General features: G+C 40.0%; 1 protein-coding gene across 7 annotated transcripts in view; it reads left to right on the plus strand.

The window, feature by feature from the left end:
• The window catches only part of MTR (5-methyltetrahydrofolate-homocysteine methyltransferase), a 145,255-nt gene extending 123,165 nt beyond the window's left edge, over nt 1-22,090 (plus strand). For 6 of the 7 annotated variants that reach the window (XM_037821795.1, XM_037821824.1, XM_037821818.1 and 3 more), the window contains 6 exons: nt 1,662-1,817; nt 3,489-3,685; nt 6,503-6,703; nt 7,444-7,636; nt 16,943-17,055; nt 17,308-22,090. In XM_037821795.1, the coding sequence (XP_037677723.1) occupies nt 1,662-1,817; nt 3,489-3,685; nt 6,503-6,703; nt 7,444-7,636; nt 16,943-17,055; nt 17,308-17,394 (947 nt within the window). In that variant the 3' untranslated portion in view covers nt 17,395-22,090. Of the gene's footprint in view, nt 1-1,661; nt 1,818-3,488; nt 3,686-6,502; nt 6,704-7,443; nt 7,637-16,942; nt 17,056-17,307 lie in introns of those variants that run through there. The other variant, XR_005214586.1, reaches the window with a different exon arrangement.
• The last annotated feature ends 213 nt before the right edge of the window (nt 22,091-22,303 follow it).

Consider the following 22,303-nt stretch of genomic DNA (forward strand, 5'->3'; position numbering starts at 1 on the left):
AAAACTTTTGAAAAATATAAATCACTGTATAGTTCTAAACTATTATTATTAGCTGTTTACCTTTCACTATGAAACTGAAGTAATAGTACAAGGTTAAGTCTATTTTAACCAAGTCCAGCATCTAAAAAATATACTGGGGCAGTGTCCTGAAAGCATGTGGTTGTGCGAGGCCAGCTGTGGCAACACATTTTGAGTGGCCCCACTTTAAATCCCCAATGTGGGCCCATTGAAAGGCTCTTTACCTGCTTTCAGAGGGGCCTCCCTCAGAAATTTTTTTGAGGATAATCCAGTCCTGGGGTAGTTTCTAGAGGTAGGTAAAAGGAGAAAGTAGGCTTCTTCACTCAAAGTCCTTGGAGGTAAAACCGCAAACAAATCTTAAACTCTGGAAAACAAGCTTATTCTAATATAAAGAGCTTCCTTTAATTCCTACAAAACAGGATGTTTCTCCTTGCATTTCTAGAAAGGATAAACTTCCAGAAGGATATCTATGTTTTCTTTTTAGGTTCTCTACTAAGGGGACTATATAGACTTTGTTACCCAAAAAAGCAATATAATAGAATGTTTACAAAGAAGGGATTATCCTGTGCAGTAGAAAGATGTCAAGGAACAAATAGGAAAGAGTTACCATGAACAAATGTGAAAAGGTAGAGATTTTAGACAAAATTAATAGGCTATTCACGTTTTTCTTTTCCTATGCACTTAACCTCTCACTTTTACCATCAGATGAGAGAAAAATGTACTTGTGAGAGTATCCATCCTAGAACACCTGAGATTGGGAGCATAGGATGTTCTCTGATTCATACTTTACAGATCAGGAAACTGAGATACGTGAGGAATATAATCATAGCCAGCAGTGGAGTCAGCACTTCTGACTCTAGCCTGACCTCCAGCCACATGATGGGGTGGGACAGTATTACTGTCCCAGGGAAGCCCAGAACGCCGTCTGTCTCTGCAGTCTTTACCAATATTTAAAGCATGAAATCTTTTAGACTGATGAAAAAGTATAAAGAGTAATATGTTGAACATCCATGTATACCCACTGGCTTAAGAAATAAACTTCCACCCTGTTTTAATAAAATGAAACAATACATATGTAGTAGAAGTCCCCTGTGTACCCCTCCCTGATCACATTCTTCTCTCTGCCCTGCAAAAATAAGCGCAATCCTGAAGTTGATGCTTCATTTCCCTGCATTTCCTTATACTTTCACTATATGCATGTGTATCAGTTGACTGTATATACATAATTGCTTCGTGGCTTTAGACCTTATATGAATGGCTTACTTTATATGTCTTTCTGCAGTGGTCTTTATTTTATTATATTCTTAATTTATGTAAGTGAAAATTAAGCTTTTTTTCTTGGGCAGGTGGTGGGGGTGGAAGGGTTGAGGGAGGAGTTTCCAAGGATGATGTAGTCAGCTGCATGGGAAGAATAGTTTTATTTACAATTCGACACAAAATTACTCCTTCTCTGAGATAATTTAAAGCTCCCCTCTTTGTAAAACAACTCCTACGGGTGACAGGAGTGAGGGAGAGCGTGGGAGTCCACAGAGCAAGTAAAGCACTGGAAAGGAAGGCCTCTCCTAGGCAGTGCACGGTGTGGAGGGGTGCCCAGCACCAGGCCCCCGGTGTCAGCCCTGACAGCCTGCATTTCTTTCCTGTAGTGAGGCCCACATTTATTGGGACTAAAGTCTTTGAAGACTATGACCTACAGAAACTGATGGACTACATCGACTGGAAACCTTTCTTTGATGTCTGGCAACTCCGAGGCAAATACCCTAATCGAGGCTTTCCCAAGATATTTAATGACAAAGCAGTAGGTTAGTTCAGTAAGTTTTTCCTTTTTACCTCTGATATTCATGACATAGTGTTGTGACTTTGAAGACAAGAATAGGTGATGAGCAATGGATTTGTGTTTTGCAGGATAAAGCTAACTTTTTGTTTACCTACCCAGCTTTTTAATGATCTTTTAACTGCTAAGGTTCTTATCATATTGACTAAATTTGGCATTTCGTTTATTCATTCTTTTAATAAATGTTTATTAACATCAGTTATATGCTAGGCTCTGTATTGGGCACTGACGATATACAAAAGGATACAATATAATCCTCTGCCTTCTTATAACTGACTACTGGTTGCAGCTGACAAGTAAATGGGTAGTTCCCAAACAGCACGCCAAGCTCTTGCTGTGGCGCTGAACACAGGCTTCTGGGGAAACATCAAGGGGAGATGAGATGTACCTCAGACTGGGAGGTTAGGGAAGGCTTCCTGAAGGAGGTGGTGTTTGAACTGCTTTTTGAAGGTTAAGTGGGGTTATTGAGACTGGGACTGAGGATGTGAGGTGGTGTTGAAGCAAAAGTTATTCCAGACAGAGAGGACAGTAAGTGAGAAGGCACAGAGACATGTGCCTATATGGAGAGCTGCAAGGAGTCCATTGTGGCTGGAGCATCATGAGGAAGGTGAATTTTGTGAGATGAGCTAGAGAAGTAAGTATATAAACTGCTAATTGTTTAATGATGAAGGAAAAATAAACTATGTTGTAAATAGAGTGCCTGGGGAGTATTTCTAGTCCCACCCCCAAAGATGTAGACATAGGATCACAATGCTAAACCATTCAAAGGATTAGGTAATAACCAGATAAAAGCAAGATGGAGGAGTGGACAAATAGAGATAAGGTAATAATGCATTAGGGTTGAAAAGAGACTGAAAAACTGGCCTCCTGCCAGTTTCATGGAGGGGCTCTCAGAAGATCTCAGAGCTAGTCAGGGTACAGCAGTGGGGAAAGGAAGTTCCCATTCTAAGCTGTCCTTGAGCAATGACAGGCAAGCAGTAGAGCAGCCTTAGTAGCTATCTGGCAGTCACTTGCAAAGCTGGACAGGCCATGGCTTGACAGAATGAATTGAAAACACTGCTGGCTCCTCAGAGTGAGAAGAGCAGCTGTCTTCTAATACACAGATGGAAACAAGGAGAGAGTATTCCGAGAGCTTGTCTTCCACTGTGCAAACGAAAATCCCTTCTCTCTGCTCCCTTGAGCTGAGGTCGTTGAGTAGCAGTGCTAAAGCTACTTAAAAGGGTTTGGGGTTACACTTCACTTTCCAACCTATTTCATGTCCAGAGAGATCACTGTGAAGTCAGTGGAATTATGTGTGCATGAGGAAGGTCAGTGGTTGAGGAATTTGGCACACCTTTTTTCTCTCTGTCTCATAGACTGGGGGAGCCACAGATTTGGCTCTCTGTCTTTTGTTAAATGGAAAAATTTAAGTGGCTTGAGCTAGGAGAAGCAGACTGTCCAAGCTGCACTTAGCAGGAACCACTAAACCCTAACTCCGCCATCTTAAGTTGTGCTGATGACAAACATTGATGAAACATTTGAAGGGGAAATAGTTGAAGAGAATAAATAACTAAAGAGGGCTATTGATTTTAAAAAGAAACATTCTTTGCTGCTTATCATTGGCATATTTAAGTTAATTCTTATTATATTTTCATAATAGGTGAAGAGGCCAAAAAAGTCTATGATGATGCCCAAAATATGCTGAAAGCACTGATCAGTCAAAAGAAGCTCCAAGCCAGAGGTGTGGTTGGATTCTGGCCGGCACAGAGTGTCCAAGATGACATTCATTTGTATGCAGAAGATGCAGTGCCCCAGGCTGCAGAGCCAATAGCTACCTTTTATGGTTTAAGGCAACAGGTAAAGAAAGCATTATTGACAGCTAATATTCTGCTTCTAATTTTGGGGTTTAAGCACTAAACAAAACATAAATAAGAATTAAATAAGAAATCTGGGCTTTGTGTCAATGATAGATTCTGCCTCCCTCCATCACCCCAAATGACCAATGAAAGGCTTGAGCCCTGGGCGTTTGTCAGGTGGGTGGAGAGGAGCCAACATGGGCATGAGAGGCAGGGCCTCTTATGGCAACAGCATAAGTTGAGGTGCTTGTTATGTTCAGCGGGTGAATAACAAACATTGCTGCTGCCACAGGTGCTCCCACATCAATGTTCTCAGTCTTTAATTATCTTTCAAATAAGAGAACCTTCCCATATTCAAATAGCATTGGTTTCCATATATGTCTCGTATTTTTAAAAAGAGTCTGTTTGGTGGCTCCCTTTCTCAAGGGAAGACACGAGAAACCAACATTAGCTGAATGTCTACCATTTGCCAGGTGCTTTGTAGGGTACTTTAAATACCATCCAGTTTAATTTTCACAAAGTCCTGTTGTGAGGCAGTTTATGTTTCCATTTTACAGAGGAGGAGATTAAGGCTGATGGAGATTGCCCAGAGTTTCACAGCATAGAGGGGAGAGCCCCTCATCTGCATCCCGGATGGCTTTTGTTTCACTGCACCAGAATAACGGGCTTTTCTCAGGCACAGCTCCTCCCTCTTATATGCCCTCACTTTTAAAAATTCAAATATCGTATGGCTGTCCTTTAGCTGCTATAAAAAGTAGTTGTCCTAATCAAGAATTTGAATAGAATTCACTAGAGTCTTTAGAGAATGGTTGTAGTAAATTATTTTTGCGAAGTTTATCATTTTCAGCCCTTCAGAAGTGATGGTGATACATTTTATCACAACCTCAATATATTCCAAAATGACAGACATTTTTCTTCCTGCTTGTGTGATGTGTGATGTGCTCAGACTCTGTAAGGAGTGCAAATCGTGTACTTTACTCCCTTTGGTACCAGCATCTTGACTGCATTTATAAGTTAGAGTTCTCCTGATTCAGATATTTAACCATAACTATATCTAATGGGATTCTTAAATTTGACACCTTAAACAGATATCATTGAGTTAAAGGAGGACAGCTCAATCCTTGTTGTATACAACGAGGCTCAGGTGCAAAAGAATACACAGTAGTGGAGCTCTAATAGTGAGTGCCAGTCCCTTCTCTCTAGGGAATTGGTGTCTTTTCTTTTATAGGTATAACTAACCTAAAAAACCTCTGCCCTGGTTTGATCTTTGATCATTCAAGTCCTGTGTCCTTTGATCTCTTTTTATGTCCATCACCATTCATGACCCAGCTCAGTCTGTGATAAACTGTACTAGGGCATTTGCTATAATGAGTTCTCAGAGTTTGCCTTTTTAACAATCCCTGGAAAGGGGAACTGGACCATGCACATCTATTACCTGTTCTGACATATTTCTTTCTGCTGTTTCTTCTGCTACACTCTGGAAAATTCTAACCACAGTGACTTATTTCTCTGGGAGTCTTCTGTTCTGTATAGGCTCGGATCACTGTCTTCTTGTGGGTCTCTGTGACCTGTCCCTCCCTGTGGTGCAGGGAAGCTTTGTATTCCCACTCTGGCTTCTGTTAGCAAAGGACAATTGATAGGCAGCAAACAACTGGAAAACAGTTCCTCCATGCACAGCTGTCATCACGCTCTATGACATTTCTATGTACCATTTATTAAACATCTCCTTGCCTGCAGCCACCTAACTATTTTCTGCCCAGTGTAACTAGGCTGCTCTTCTTTCTGGGGCTGGCAAATAGCTCTGGAGCTTCAGAATTGGCCCCTCACTAATTGATCAGTCCCTGAGCAGTACCACGTAGTAGTCAAGAGTGGCACTGGTTGTGGTATCAGCTTCCTGGTCCTGCCATTGTTTGGCTTTGAGCTAGTTGATTAAGCACTCTGCCTCATACTTTTGACTGTAAAATGGAGCCAGTAGTATTGCTTCACTTCACAAGACTGTTGTAAGGATTAAATTGGTTTAATTCATATAAAGCACTTAGAACAGTGCCTGGCATATAGTAAGCACTCAGTGAATATTGGTTTTAAGCTTATTATCTTCTCAGCAACTATCTGTTCATTGTGTGATCTGTATAAGACCTTAATTGCCAGCTTAGTAGGAAGGACGAGTCAGACATCAGCTGAAAAGGAGAGTGGGTTAGGATAGGTACCTGGGTTGGTAGAGAGAATCCCAGAAGCAAATCCTGCTGAATTCTTTGTTTTCACACTGGTGCTGGGGCATCCATAGCTGTCTGCAATACCACCATCCATGGCAAGCAGCACGTGGCCTGTATGTTGCTGACCCTGGCAGTTTGTTGGACGGCTTCTGGTGATGTAAAATGGAGGATTATATGTTGAATGGGCACCTGTCAAAAAAAACTCCAGGGTGGAATTTGATCTTGACTTCAAAACACTTTTGGGGAAATAATTTATTTTTAATACAATGTTTATGGTTCTGGTTCCTTGCACAGTGCCTGTAGGCACTGAGTAAATGTTTGGTTAGTGTGTGAATGAGTAAAATTAACTGGTTTCTTGACTAGGTTATGTCATGTCATATATGTTTTAAAACCTCATTTTATTTGTTTATTCAACAAATATTTATTAAATGTTCACTATGTATCAGGCATGATTCTAAGTGTTAGAAATGTAACAATGAACAAAATAGACACACATCCCTGTTCATGAAGCTTATGTATCTTGAATGGTACTAGGTGAATTTCCATTATGTGTTGATGCCATGTCCAGGCTAATGACCTCCTCCACCCGTTCACTGGTTTTTAAGGCTGAGAAGGACTCTTCCAGCACAGATCCTTACCACTGCCTCTCGGACTTCATAGCTCCTCTGGGCTCTGGCGTCCGTGACTACCTGGGCCTGTTTTCCGTGGCCTGCTTTGGGGTTGAAGAGCTGAGTGCGGCCTATGAGGAGGAGTGTGATGACTACAGCAGCATCATGGTCAAGGCGCTGGGGGACAGGCTGGCAGAGGTGAGGCTCAACAGTGCACCTAGAACAGAACCCAGGCACCGAGTACCAGAAACAAACCCACCCGGAAAACCACGTGTTCTCTTTTCTTTTTTTAATATTACACATCTTTTTAAATCATGTATTCCCAAATTGTTCTCACACATCCTCTTTTGGGCAAAGAAAAGCCTTTGACAATGCCGTAGTTGGTTATCACCCTTAAAACCGTGACCGGTTTGTCTCATTTCTGAAGCCTCCCTTTGCTTGCTGTGATATGACATTTTCCTGAGGAACCCAAAAAATTAGAAACAGATTTCTGTTTCGTGGCCCTTGTTCTAATGTTGGTATGTTCTATAGATTCTTCATGTTCCTGTGTATAGAATCAGGGTAGTCTAAGCCATAGGGTGGTCATCTCCCCTTTTCCTGGGGCCAACTGTGAAGGAAATAGCAGCTATAATAGTCCCAGCTTCTCTTTAGGGTCAGTTGAAGTTGTAGACTGACCCTCAGAAAAAATACTTAAAAATTTAAGGGCCCAGAATCCTCAGATCATACTTCACTGTCCAGTTTGAGGCCAAAATTGAGCAATAGAGCAGCTAATGAAGGTGCAAATGAGTCAAGAATCCAGCCTGCCTCCTCTTGTCAAATTTTCCGTGTGGTCCAGGTGCAGGAGGCTGCTCCCAGATGGCTTTGATCAGGGGGTGGAGGGAGGACTCTGTTAGGGTCTCCTCCCTCTGCCTAAGCATGCCTGGTGCTTTGGGTTCAAGGCCTTTGCAGAGGAGCTGCATGAAAGGGTTCGCAAAGAACTATGGGCGTACTGTGGCAGTGAGCAGCTGGATGTCGCGGACCTGCGAAGGATACGGTATAAGGGCATCCGCCCAGCTCCCGGGTACCCCAGCCAGCCTGACCACACTGAGAAGCTCACCATGTGGAGGCTCGCCAACATCGAGCAGGTCACAGGTATGTGCCCAGGAGGAAGGCGGCTTGTTTCTTTCTTTTTTTTTTTTTTTTAAATCTTCATTTTATTGAGATATATTCACATACCACGCAGTCATACAAAACAAATCGTACTTTCAATTGTTTACAGTACCATTACATAGTGGTACATTCATCACCCAAATCAATCCCTGACACCTTCATTAGCACACACACAAAAATAACAAGAATAATAATTAGAGTGAAAAAGAGCAATTGAAGTAAAAAAGAACACTGGGTACCTTTGTCTGTTTGTTTCCTTCCCCTATTTTTCTACTCATCCATCCATAAACTAGACAAAGTGGAGTGTGGTCCTTATGGCTTTCCCAATCCCATTGTCACCCCTCATAAGCTACATTTTTATACAACTGTCTTCGAGATTCATGGGTTCTGGGTTGTAGTTTGATAGTTTCAGGTATCCACCACCAGCTACCCCAATTCTTTAGAACCTAAAAAGGGTTGTCTAAAGTGTGCATAACAGTGCCCACCAGAGTGACCTCTCGGCTCCTTTTGGATTTTCTCTGCCACTGAAGCTTATTTCATTTCCTTTCACATCCCCCTTTTGGTCAAGAAGATGTTCTCCGTCCCACGATGCCGGGTCTACATTCCTCCCCGGGAGTCATATTCCACGTTGCCAGGGAGATTCACTCCCCTGGGTGTCTGATCCCACGTAGGGGGGAGGGCAGTGATTTCACCTTTCAAGTTGGCTTAGCCAGAGAGAGAGGGCCACATCTGAGCAACAAAGAGGCATTCGGGAGGAGGCTCTTAGGCACAACCATAGGGAGGCCTAGCCTCTCCTTTGCAGCAACCGTCTTCCCAAGGGTAAAACCTGTGGTAGAGGGCTCAACCCATCAAACCACCAGTCCCCTATGTCTGTGGTCATGTTAGCAACCATGGAGGTGGGGTAGGCGAATACCCCTGCATTCTCCACAGGCTCCTCAAGGGGCACTACATCTTTTTTTTTTCCCTTGTTTTTCTTTTTCTTTTTTTTTTTTTTTTTTTAACTTTCCCTTCTTTTTTAAATCAACTGTATGAAAAAAAAGTTAAAAAGAAAACAAACATACAATAAAAGAACATTTCACAGAGACCATAACAAGGGAGTAAGAAAAAGACAACTAACCTAAGATAACTGCTTAACTTCCAACATGTTCCTACTTTACCCCAAGAAAGTTACCTAATATAGCAACATTTCTGTGAACTTGCTCCTACTATATCCATCAGAAATTAACAGACCATAGTCATTCCTGGGCATCCCCAGAACGTTAAATAGCTTATCTGTTCTTCTTGGATTATTGTTCCCCCTTCCTTAATTGCTCTCTATTGCTAGTTCCCCTACATTCTACATTATAAGCCATTTGTTTTACATTTTTCAAAGTTCACATTAGTGGTAGCATATAATATTTCTCTTTTTGTGCCTGGCTTATTTCGCTCAGCATTATGTCTTCAAGGTTCATCCATGTTGTCATATGTTTCACGAGATCGTTCCTTCTTACTGCCGCGTAGTATTCCATCGTGTGTATATACCACATTTTATTTATCCACTCATCTGTTGAAGGACATTTGGGTTGTTTCCATCTCTTGGCAATTGTGAATAATGCTGCTATGAACATTGGCGTGCAGATATCTGTTCGTGTCACTGCTTTCCGATCTTCCGGGTATATACCGAGAAGTGCAATCGCTGGATCGAATGGTAACTCTATCTCTAGTTTTCTAAGGAACTGCCAGACTGACTTCCAGAGTGGCTGAACCATTATACAGTCCCACCAACAGTGAATAAGAGTTCCAATTTCTCCACATCCCCTCCAGCATTTGTAGTTTCCTGTTTGTTTAATGGCAGCCATTCTAACCGGTGTTAGATGGTATCTCATTGTGGTCTTAATTTGCATCTCTCTAATAGCTAGTGAAGCTGAACATTTTTTCATGTGTTTCTTGGCCATTTGTATTTCCTCTTCAGAGAACTGCCTTTTCATATCTTTTGCCCATTTTATAATTGGGCCGACTGTACTATTGTCATTGAGTTGTAGGATTTCTTTGTATATGCAAGATATCAGTCTTTTGTCAGATACATGGTTTCCAAAAATTTTTTCCCATTGAGTTGGCTGCCTCTTTACCTTTTTGAGAAATTCCTTTGAGGTGCAGAAACTTCTAAGCTTGAGGAGTTCCCATTTATCTATTTTCTCTTTTGTTGCTTGTGCTTTGGGTGTAAAGTCTAGGAAGTGGCCGCCTAATACAAGGTCTTGAAGATGTTTTCCTACATTATCTTCTAGGAGTTTTATGGTACTTTCTTTTATATTGAGATCTTTGGTCCATTTTGAGTTAATTTTTGTGTAGGGGGTGAGGTAGGGGTCCTCTTTCATTCTTTTGAATATGGATATCCAACTCTCCCAGCCCCATTTGTTGAAAAGACCATTATGACTCAGTTCAGTGACTTTGGGGGCCTTATCAAAGATCAGTCGGCCATAGATCTGAGGGTCTATCTCCGAATTCTCAATTCGATTCCATTGATCTATATGTCTATCTTTGTGCCAGTACCATGCTGTTTTGGCAACTGTGGCTTTATAATAAGCTTCAAAGTCAGGGAGTGTAAGTCCTCCCACTTCATTTTTCTTTTTTAGAGTGTCTTTAGCAATTCGAGGCATCTTCCCTTTCCAAATAAATTTGATAACTAGCTTTTCCAAGTCTGCAAAGTAGGTTGTTGGAATTTTGATTGGGATTGCATTGAATCTGTAGATGAGTTTGGGTAGAATTGACATCTTCATGACATTTAGCCTTCCTATCCATGAACATGGAATATTTTTCCATCTTTTAAGATCCCCTTCTATTTCTTTTAGTAGAGTTATGTAGTTTTCTTTGTATAGGTCTTTTACATCTTTGGTTAAGTTGATTCCTAGGTACTTGATTTTTTTAGTTGCTATTGAAAATGGTATCTTTTTCTTGAGTGTCTCTTCAGTTTGTTCATTTCTAGCATATAGAAACATTACTGACTTATGTGCATTAATCTTGTATCCCGCTACTTTGCTAAATTTGTTTATTAGCTCTAGTAGCTGTATCGTCGATTTCTCAGGGTTTTCTAGATCTAAGATCATATCATCTGTAAACAATGACAGTTTTACTTCTTCTTTTCCAATTTGGATGCCTTTTATTTCTTTGTCTTGCCGGATTGCCCTGGCTAGCACTTCCAGCACAATGTTGAATAACAGTGGTGATAGCGGGCATCCTTGTCTTGTTCCTGATCTTAGACGGAAGGCTTTCAGTCTCTCACCATTGAGTACTATGCTGGCTGTGGGTTTTTCATATATGCTCTTTATCATGTTGAGGAAGTTTCCTTCAATTCCTACCTTTTGAAGTGTTTTTATCAAAAAGGGATGTTGGATTTTGTCAAATGCTTTTTCAGCATCTATTGAGATGATCAATTGATTTTTCCCTTTTGACTTGTTAATGTGTTGTAATACATTGATTGATTTTCTTATGTTGAACCATCCTTGCATGCCTGGAATAAACCCCACTTGGTCATGGTGTATGATTTTTTTAATGTGTCTTTGGATTCGATTTGCAAGTATTTTGTTGAGGATTTTTGCATCTATATTCATTAGGGAGATTGGCCGGTAGTTTTCCTTTTTTGTAGCATCTTTGCCTGGTTTTGGTATTAGATTGATGTTAGCTTCATAAAATGAGTTAGGTAGTGTTCCATTTTCTTCAATGTTTTGAAAGAGTTTGAGTAAGATTGGTGTCAGTTCTTTCTGGAAAGTTTGGTAGAATTCCCCTGTGAAGCCATCTGGCCCTGGGCATTTATTTGTGGGAAGATTTTTGATGACTGATTGGATCTCTTTGCTTGTGATGGGTTGGTTGAGGTCTTCTATTTCTTCTGTGGTCAGTCTAGGTTGTTCATATGTTTCCAGGAAATTGTCCATTTCCTCTACATTATCCAGTTTGTTGCCATACAGTTGTTCATAGTATCCTCTTATAATTTTTTTAATTTCTTCAGGATCTGCAGTTATGTCACCTTTTTCATTCGTTATTTTGTTTATATGGGTCTTCTCTCTTTTTGATTTTGTCAGTCTAGCTAGGGGCTTGTCAATCTTGTTGATCTTCTCAAAGAACCAACTTTTGGTGATATTTATCCTCTCTATTGTTTTTTTGTTCTCTATGTCATTTATTTCTGCTTTAATCCTTGTTATTTCTTTTCTTGTACTTGGTTTAGGATTGGTTTGCTGTTCATTTTCTAGCTTCTTCAGTTGATCCATTAGTTCTTTGATTTGGGCTCTTTCTTCCTTTTTAATATATGCGTTTAGTGCTATAAATTTCCCCCTTAGCACTGCTTTTGCTGCATCCCATAGGTTTTGGTATGTTGTGTTCTCATTTTCATTCGTCTCTATATATTTAGCAATTTCTCTTGCTATTTCTTCTTTAACCCACTGATTGTTTAGGAGTGTGTTGTTTAACCTCCAGGTATTTGTGAATTTTCTAAGTCTCTGATGGTTATTGACTTCTAATTGTATTCCATTGTGGTCAGAGAATGTGCTTTGAATAATTTCAATCTTTTTAAATTTATTGAGGCTTGTTTTATGTCCCAGCATATGATCTATTCTGGAGAAAGTTCCATGAGCACTAGAAAAGTATGTGTATCCTGGTGATTTGGGATGTAATGTCCTGTATATGTCTGTTAAATCTAATTCATTTATCAGATTGTTTAGGTTTTCAATTTCCTTATTGGTCTTCTGTCTGGTTGATCTATCTATAGGAGAGAGTGATGTGTTGAAGTCTCCCACAATTATTGTGGAAACATCAATTGCTTCCTTTAGTTTTGCCAGTGTTTCTCTCATGTATTTTGTGGCACCTTGGTTGGGTGCATAGACATTTACGATTGTTATTTCTTCTTGCTGAATTGCCCCTTTTATTAGTACGTAGTGGCCTTCTTTGTCTCTCAAAACATCTTTGCATTTGAAGTCTATTTTATCTGAGATTAATATTGCTACACCTGCTTTCTTTTGGCTGTAGCTTGCATGAAATATTTTCTTCCATCCTTTCACTTTCAGTTTCTTTGTGTCCCTGTGTCTAAGATGAGTCTCTTGTATGCAACATATTGATGGTTCATTTTTTTTGATCCATTCTGCGAATCTATATCTTTTAATTGGGGAGTTTAATCCATTTACATTCAACGTTATAACCGTGAAGGCATTTCTTGAATCAGCCATCTTATCCTTTGGTTTATGTTTGTCATATTTTTCCCCTCTCTCTATTAATATCCTTTATTGTACCCATACCGAATCTCTTTAGCACTGAACCTTTCTCCAAGTCTCTCTGTCCTTTCTTTGTTTCTCTGTCTGTAGGGCTCTCTTTAGTATCTCCAGTAGGGCAGTAAGTATCTCTTGTTAGCAAATTCTCTCAGCATTTGTTTGTCTGTGAAAAATTTAAGCTCTCCCTCAAATTTGAAGGAGAGCTTTGCTGGATAAAGTATTCTTGGCTGGAAATTTTTCTCACTCAGAATTTTAAATATATCATGCCACTGCCTTCTCACCTCCATGGTGGCTGCTGAGTAGTCACTACTTAGTCTTATGCTGTTTCCTTTGTATGTGGTGAATTGCTTTTCTCTTGCTGCTTTCAGAACTTGCTCCTTCTCTTCTGTGTTTGACAGTGTGATCAGTATATGTCTCGGAGTGGGTTTATTTGGATTTATTCTATTTGGGGTTCGCTGAGCATTTATGATTTGTGTATTTATGTTGTTTAGAAGATTTGGGAAGTTTTCCCCAACAATTTCTTTGAATACTCTTCCTAGACCTTTACCCTTTTCTTCCCCTTCTGGGACACCAATGAGTCTTATATTTGGACGTTTCATATTATCTATCATATCCCTGAGGTCCATTTCGATTTTTTCAATTTTTTTCCCCATTCTTTCTTTTATGCTTTCATTTTCCATTCTGTCATCTTCGAGGTCACTGATTCGTTGTTCAACTTCCTCTAGTCTTGTACTATGAGTGTCCAGAATCTTTTTAATTTGGTCAACAGTTTCTTTAATTTCCATAAGATCATCCATTTTTTTATTTAGTCTTGCAATGTCTTCTTTATGCTCTTCTAGGGTCTTCTTGATTTCCTTTGTCTCCTGTACTATGGTCTCATTGTTCATCTTTAGTTCTTTGAGTAGCTGCTCTAGGTGCTGTGTCTCTTCTGATCTTTTGATTTGGGTGCTTGGGCTTGGGTTATCCATATCGTCTGGTTTTTTCATATGCTTTATAATTTTCTGTTGTTTTTGGCCTCGTGGCATTTGCTGAACTTGATAGGGTTCTTTTAGGATTTGTAGACCAATTGAAGTCCTTATCTCTAATTTATCAGATCTACAGCTTCGTGGAGTACACTTTCTCTAACTAACCAGCAGGTGGCGTCCATGAGCCACCTGTTCTCCACAAGCCAGTTCTCCCCTGCTTAGCCTTTTTGGTGAGTGGGGGAGTGAGTCTTGTGGGGTCCAATTGGTGTACCAAGCTTGCGTGTGTAGTTGGTGTTGCCTGCCCTGTATATGGGGCGTGTTTCTGGGCAGTCAGAGGGGGGGGGTGGCTCTAACAATCAAATCTCCCTGGTGATCCTAGAGTTTTAAAGCTGCTGCAATAGTCTAATCCTTCAGTTCAGTCCTGCCACAGTTTGTCTCTGCCACTGACCCACAAGTCCTTGGTATTGGTGTATGGCTCCTGAGACTTGCAAGTGGGCCCCTCTTCCAGGCCGTGCACCCCGGGTCCTCTGTTGAGGGATGACTGTGCTATGTCACAGGTGAGTGCCGTCCCCCCAGGGCAGTTCTGGGCTGCTGGGCTGTGTAGGGAGGCTCCCAGTCTGCTGAAATGATGGCTGAATGGGGCTTTGTTAATTCACACTGCTGTACCTTCCCAACTCTGGGACAATCAGCTGAGGTTGCAGGGAAGGCTAATCTCCACGCCCAGTTTTGTGGTGTGTGCCTGTTATTTGAAGCACTTCCGTCACACTGGGTTGTCTGGGGCAGTTCTGGGCTATGGGGCTGGTGATGGGCAGGAGTGTTTCCTGTCCACCAGGATGATGGCTGTGAGTGGACACCCCCCTTTTCTTGGGAAGTTGTGGTGTTTAGTGAATTTTCTCAGCCACTGGATTATTGCGTTTTGTCTCAGAGCTCTCCTAGTTCTGCTCTTGACTTGACCTGCCCAAATTGCAAGTCTTTGAAGCTTTCTGTATTGGGCTTCTTAGAGTAATTGTTTTAGAAAAAGAAAAAAGGATTAAAAAAAAAAAAAAAAAAAGGAAAAAAGGGCCCTCCTCAGAGATCTAATGGGTTATTGAAATGCTAAGAGACAAAGCAACCAGGGCCATTAAGGAAAGGTCCACAGGGCAGAGAGATCAGCTTTTCTTCGGGATTTGCATATGCGCCTCAGGGCCCTTCCCCTTTCTATGTTCAGCAGAACTCCAAAAATCCTCTGCTTTTATTTTGGAGTTTTTCGTGTTGTTTTTTTTTCTCTATGCCTGTCTCCTCTCTGCTGGGCTGGCTGCTCTCAGATTCTCTGGTGTCTGGTCTCAGTCTATCTATGGTTGGAGTTTGGATCAGTAGAATGAGATTCCGATAAGGGCTGCCACTGCAGTTCTCCCTTCTCCTTCCCGGAGCTGACAGCCCCTCCTCCCACGGGCCTGAGCCTGGCAGGGAGGGACGCGGGTCCCCTGGCCGCAAAAACTTACAGATTTCGCTGATCTCAGCAGTTCCACGTTTTCATGAGTGTTGTATGAAGTATGCCCAAAGTCCGATTGCTCTGTGGTGTCCAGTCCACGCAGTTTCTGGCTTTCTACCTACTTTCCTGGAGGAGTAACTAAAACATACAGCTCACCAGTCTGCCATCTTGCCCCGCCTCTCGTTTCTTTCTTTTTAAATAGAAACATTTTTATCAAAGTAATGGCACATATGGTTAAAAATTTTAAAACTATGAAAGGGCTTATAGTGAGAAGAAATCATTTCCGATCCTATCGTTTCTCACTTTCAGCTGTTTATATGATATTTTATCTCCATACCACTGAATAATATTCTTACAGCACCATTTTCAAATTTATCAAATTTAGTTATCTTCTCTTAACCTGTAACAGATGGGAGCTTACCTTACTTATACTACCCCATCCATACCTCTTCTGCTCCATTTTCCTAGTAAAGGTGTGTTTCTGTTTTAATTCTTCCATTCATAACCTTTCATCTTAATTCATATTTCACCTTCATTTCACATTCCATTGGTTTTGGAAGGATCTCTGGATACTCAGTCTTGTGGGGTTTCTACCCTCCCATCAGCTCTCCTCTCTCTACTTTTACCCAGTCAAGGTTAATAATGTTTATATTTTCTTTTGTAACCATAATTCTCTGTTTTTTTCCATGGATTGATTCAAATAGTTGAAAAATCAGGAATTAGCACTTGTCCTTTTGAGAAAGGAGGCAGGGGCCCACGGCTCAGCAGGATATGCATTGTTGCTGCCAGAATGCTAATCAGCATTTTATTGTACAGTTGATATATTATATTGTATGGTTGTATAGTTTTATTGTATAGTTGATACAGTTGAGATGAGTCAGTATAAGTTCACAAGTTTTAGAGGGATTAATCAAAGGCATGCAGTCAAACCCGATAAAGTTAAAGGAATCTAGATTTAAGTGTGAACATGTGAGGCTGTGTTGAATGTGGGGTAGCAGAAAGCACTGTCTAGGAGTCATGAGATCTGGGTTTGAGTCGCATTTCTGCCATAAGCCATCTAGGCAACCTTTGACAAGGCACTTACCTTTTGTGTTGCTGTTCCATTGTCCATAAAATGAGTGGCTTGGACTAGATGGCCTTTATGGTCCCTTTCGGTTCTAAAATTCTAAGAAAAAGTATCCTTTCTTTCTAAGTGCGGTTGTGGACTGACTCTTCACTGATGGTGGGCCTCCCTAGTGTTCTTGCCCCATAGGAGAGCCCTTGAAGGACCATTCATGGTGCTTTATATACAGGGTTATTGCTCCTTGTGTGAGAAGGTTGAGGCTTAGAAGCAAATTGTAACTGAGCTTGAATGACTGGGGGTAAGAGTGTAGGGGAGCCAATCCCAGGCCTGTCCTCGCTGGAATAGAGGATATTTGCATGTCCTGATTTTGTTCCTTGGCAGGAATTTGCTAGACTAGTCTGCTCACAGCTTTCATGCTGTGTCAGGTGTCCACCCTTAAGGCATGTGTTCACTTTCATTCACTTGTTCAGCAGATGTATTAAATGCCTGCCAGCTACCAGGTACTATGCTAGGCACTGAATAAATAAACATGTTTCCCCATATTGCTTTTTCCAGGCATTAGGTTAACAGAATCATTAGCAATGGCACCTGCTTCAGCAGTCTCAGGCCTCTACTTCTCCAATTTGAAATCCAAATATTTTGCAGTGGGAAAAATTTCCAAGGATCAGGTAAGTTAGCTGCTTTACTGTAACCTAGATGCCTGTCTTGTTTTAAATGGAATTCTAGAAGCTATTTTATTTTAAATATGAATGAGAATAAAATGAAGGGAAATATCTGTCCCTATTTAACTCAGTAGGTTGCTATTAAGACAAGAAATGGAATGTTCTTAATGTTTGGGGTTTTTTTTGACCAATCCTATGGAAACTTAAATTAAAAAAGTTATCACTTTGTTATAATAAACTGCTTCTATTCTTTTACAGATTGAGGATTATGCGCTGAGGAAGAACATGTCTGTGGCTGAAGTTGAGAAATGGCTTGGACCCATTTTGGGATATGATACAGACTAACTTTATTTTTACCTTTTGTTTACTTGATATCTTCAAGGAAACAATGCAGAGTGCCTTAAGAAGAACAACGAAATAAAACCATCTACATCTGGTTAACATTTGCCTTGCTTCAGGTTTGGAAAACTGGTAAAAATCCATAGAGGTTCAAGTCTTCCTGTGGTACTTGGAAAACATCCTGAATGAAGAGCCTGGAGCAGAACTGTGGTGGTATCTGTGGTTCTGCAGGATGGGGACAAGCTGGAGAAGAAATCTTTTGCATTTCAAAGCGAGTTACTTGGTTTTTTTTTTTCCATTTTTTACCTTGTATCTAGAAGGCCACTTCTCCCATTTTTTTTTTCCTCTTAGGAAAAAAGCCTGAAACTCAGTTAAATAGAAAAATGTGACCTTGTGGCAAAGTGACATGGTGAGAAATGGGGTATTTTATCTAAATGATTACAATGGGAGACTCTGACAGGGAAGAAAGTATAACTCTGCTCTCCAGAAGACATCATTTTCTAAAGGCTCAATTAAATGGTTGCAGAACCCCCGTTGGCAAAAGGCACGCTCTCACCACTTGCTTGTAAGAAATACTCAAGCTATTTGCACCAATGTAGTCAAGTATAGTCATTTTCTCCAAGCATTTTTGTTCCATAATTTCATATTCCCTCACCTCCCCTCCAAAATATAAAAATAAAAATGAAAGGAGGTGGGGATCCTCTCTGCTATTAACTGGTGGTTAGCGTCATCTGTCAGTTGTTTTTCATAATTGAGCAGATTCTCAGCCAAGCCATGGTATCTTGGGCAGAGTTGGACAGGTGAATCTGGGCAGGGCATGGTCCCTGCCCTCAAGAACAAGGATCGTTTCTGCCTTTTAACCACATGTTGTTTTCCTTCACTTCCCTCTTTTATTTGTCTAAATTAAAATTCATTCTCTTAGGCTTAGTATAGATCTTAACTTATCTATAAAGTCTTCCTTTTCATTGCTCACCCATCTCCAAACCCATGCAATTTGGGAATAGCACCTTGACTAGTTCTCTGTCACTTCATGGGAAATGGTTAAGAGCATGGGCTTTAAAGTCAGCATACCTGGATTCAAAGTTCAGTTTTGCCACTTACTTACCATGTGACTAGGCAAGTTACGTAAGCTCTCCAACACTCAGTTTTCTCATTTGTAGAATGAGGACTGAGATGATACATACAAAGCAGCCAGCACTGTACCTGGCACACAAGTAAATGCTTAAAAATGGTAGAGCGCTATAAGGAGGTCCTCTAGAGCTCAGCACAGAGTAAGAACTCATGGAAAGGGCAAAAGAGATGAATGGAGGGAAATGGTGAAAAGATATTGAGAAATTATATGGATTAGAATCCAATTACACTGGCTGGGAAAGATGAGCTGTCTCCTATAACATAAGCACCATTGCTCCTGGTTTTCTGTGTGACAGAACCCTCCCTCGCCTCGTGCGACATAAGCTGGCTTTGCCCCAAAAGCAATCAGATCACATTTACATTGGAGGGGTAAAAGTACATTGGAGGTGAACGGGAAAAAGCCCTAGAGAATCATAATCTTACGTCTGTTTTATGTGCATGCTTACTTTCAGAGGAACATGCCTCTTAAGGCATTATTTGCCATTCAAGTGAAGAGAATTGTGTGTGTTCTTTAGGTTCATTTAATTTGTGCTAGATAGAGAATGGGACTTGGTTTCATGGGACAATCAGAGAATTTATTTTCTGTTCCATAGCAGGCATATTATTCTCCTTAAAAATAGTTTTAATGCATTTTATCTGAAGTACAATTGCTAAAGAGTCTCCTGATTTCATTAATCATTTACCTTATCTTCTCCTGGTTGTGTGATAGAATGACTTCCTTATATTGTTGATATAATCCTACGACAGATGGCTTTTTTCTCCTGAAGATAAAAAGAATCTGTGCAAGTCTGAGTGCCTATATTTACACCAAAGAATATAAAATAAAACATGAAGTTACCCTCCTTATGTCAGGAGTGCCAGAAACAAAGATCTTTAAAGGCAGTTAGGTTAACATTCCAATCCTGGGGTCTTCTATACCTTAACGACTATATACATCCAGAATATTCCCTTATCAACAGTATCTATACCTCTAACATAAACTGACTTGCTCTCATCATTTCTCATTTGTTTAATCTTTGCTGAAAGCTCCCATATTTATTTTTTCCTCAAAGGAAACACTCATTCAGAATCTTCCCTACTCTGCTGCTTGCTCCGCAGTCTGTACTGAAAAGGCTGGTTTGTGGGATAATGGTTGAAATCAAGTTTTACAATATCCTATTTCTCCTTTGAGATAGTCTACTATTGCCACCCTCCATTCGGAGCTAAAATTCAGTTAAAGAATCATCTCCTTTCTATTTCTCTGAGGCATGCCCTCAGCAAATATTTGAATGCCAGCTGTCTTCTCCCAATTTCTCCTTAACCCAATGAAGTCAGGTTTCTTACCCACCTCTCCTTTTACTAATGATCTCTTAATCATGATATCCAGTAGCCTTCCCAGTGGTTTTTCTTCTCTGGAGTTTGGATAATATTGACTATTCTTTGCTCAAAGCTCTTCTTTTCCAGGTTTCCCCTTAACTTCACTCTTCTGGTTAACCTTCTGCTTTTCTAATCATTTCCCTGACTTTTTCATAGTTTCTCTCCCTCTGCCCACTTAAATACTGGTGTTCCCAGGGGTCTGTCATTAGCTGCTTTCTTAATCTGTACAGTTTCAATGGGCAATCTCATTGAGTACCTTCAGGGGTCAGTATTTCCATCCAGACTCTCCTGAAGAACCTGCTATATGTTTTATAGCCTTATCCAGTAAGGCATACAGACATTTCAAACCGATAATGGCCCAAACCAGTCTCATTCTCAGAATTCTTGATATATTCAATAATTTTGCCACCATGCAAGCAGCAAACCTCAGATTTACCCCATGTCTTCTTTCTCTTGGACTCTTGGAGTTACCCCTAAAAATTGCACATAAGAGATAAATTTATCCTACCGCAGTTGGGATGGAGGTGGGGATGGTCAGGAAAGGCAGTAATTGAGGCCTGATTTGGGATTTGAAGGATAAAGATGAAGAAGCCTGGGAGGAACAGATGAAGAACTATCTATGACCATGAATAGGAATATTAAATGTTGTAAAGAAATCCACGTCTCTACCAAACTGGTCTATAGATTCAATGCCATTTCCACCAGAAATTCCAACAGTTTTTTTTGTTGTTGTTGTTAAAGTTGACAAACATATATTTAAGTTTATCTGGAATACCAAAGGACTAAGAATGGCCAAGATGCCTATAAATACGAAGAAATAACCTTACTAGATAGAGTGGGGGTTTTTCTGTAGAGATCGTTTCATATGGTGTAGAGGTAGGCAACCTGACTTATGAAACAGAAGAAGAAGCCTGGATACTGAACTGTGCATATGTTGAACTTTGAAATATGGCAGAATTAGCATGCAGATCAGTGGGAGCAAGCACTACTGCTCCATAAGTAGTAGTAGAACAGTTCTAATTGGTTATCTATATGGGGAAAAAATGAAACTTGATTTCTGCCTGACACTTTATGTAGCAATGAATTCCAAATATATTGAGTTAAATGCCAACTGGAAAACTTTTAGATGTTTGCATGAAAAATTCTTAGGGTGGGAAGGAATTTCTTTAGACACAAAGCACTATCCATAAAAAGAAAAGATGATTAAAACAGTTGTTTTAAAAATAACTTCTGTTAAGCAAATAAGCAATTTCAAGTAGGTGAAAAGACAAACCAGATCTTGAGAAGAGATATTTACAACATAAATAACTGACACGGAATGTTAACCATAATATTAAAAGTTTCCTATTTTTAAAAAACCTTAATAGAAAAATAGGAAAGGCTTGAATAGGCATTTCACAGAAATGGAAATATGTAAGGCTTATAAAAAAGATGTTCCACAGCATTGGTATCAGGGAAATATGAATTAAGATGACAACGAAATTCCATTTTCCATCCATCAGATGTGCAAAAATTAAGGAGTCAGATAGTACCAGGTGATAATGAAGATCTGTGGGAACTTATGCATATTTGTGGGTAAACAGGCACTACCAGTTTAGAAAAAATAATATCTCACGAAGTTGAACATTTGCATGCATGATGATCTAGTTTATGACCCCTAGGTACAACAGGAACTCTTACATGTATGCACTAAGAGGTGTTTTCAATAATATTCATAATAGTTAATATTCATAATAGTAACATTTGCAATAGTTAACTGGAAAAACTGCAATGTCTGGCGATAGAAGAAGGGACAAATAAATTAGATATAATCACTAAGATAAGTCTGCAGCTATACCTCACAATATGAATGAATTTTGGGAAATAAGAAGAGAAACAAGTTCTAGGAGACCACATATGGTGTGATGGTATGATACTATTTTTATTGAGCACAAAAACAAACAAAACCAAAGAATATGTTGTCCAAGTTGACATATGCGATAATACTATGTTGTAGAAGATAATAATGGAACAATATCCAAGTTTGGAATAGTAGTTACCCATGGAAGAGGGGGACAGAGATGGGATAGGAAACAAACTCATAGGTAGATGTAACTTGTTAGTAATGTTCTAGTTCTTGAGTATGGTGATGGTTTATGGGTGTTCATTTTATTACGCTTTTTAACGGTTTTGTGTGTATTAAGTATATTGTATTCTATACATGTATTAAATATATTGTAAAAAATAAAAGCAAAAAGAAATGACAGAATCTGGGATGGTGAATCTGTGTATAATGTTTTGCACACATCAAAATTTTTTTAAAGAGAGAAAGAACATTTTTGCTGGAGTGAACAGCAGGTACAAATCAGAGAGGCAAGAGGGCAGAGCATCTGCAGATCTTCCAGTAGTCTCATTGGGCTAGAGCAGTGTGCAAACTGGGGTTGAAGGG

This window comes from Choloepus didactylus, chromosome 2 (genome assembly GCF_015220235.1).
Source record: "Choloepus didactylus isolate mChoDid1 chromosome 2, mChoDid1.pri, whole genome shotgun sequence".
Classification (NCBI taxonomy): domain Eukaryota; kingdom Metazoa; phylum Chordata; class Mammalia; order Pilosa; family Megalonychidae; genus Choloepus; species Choloepus didactylus.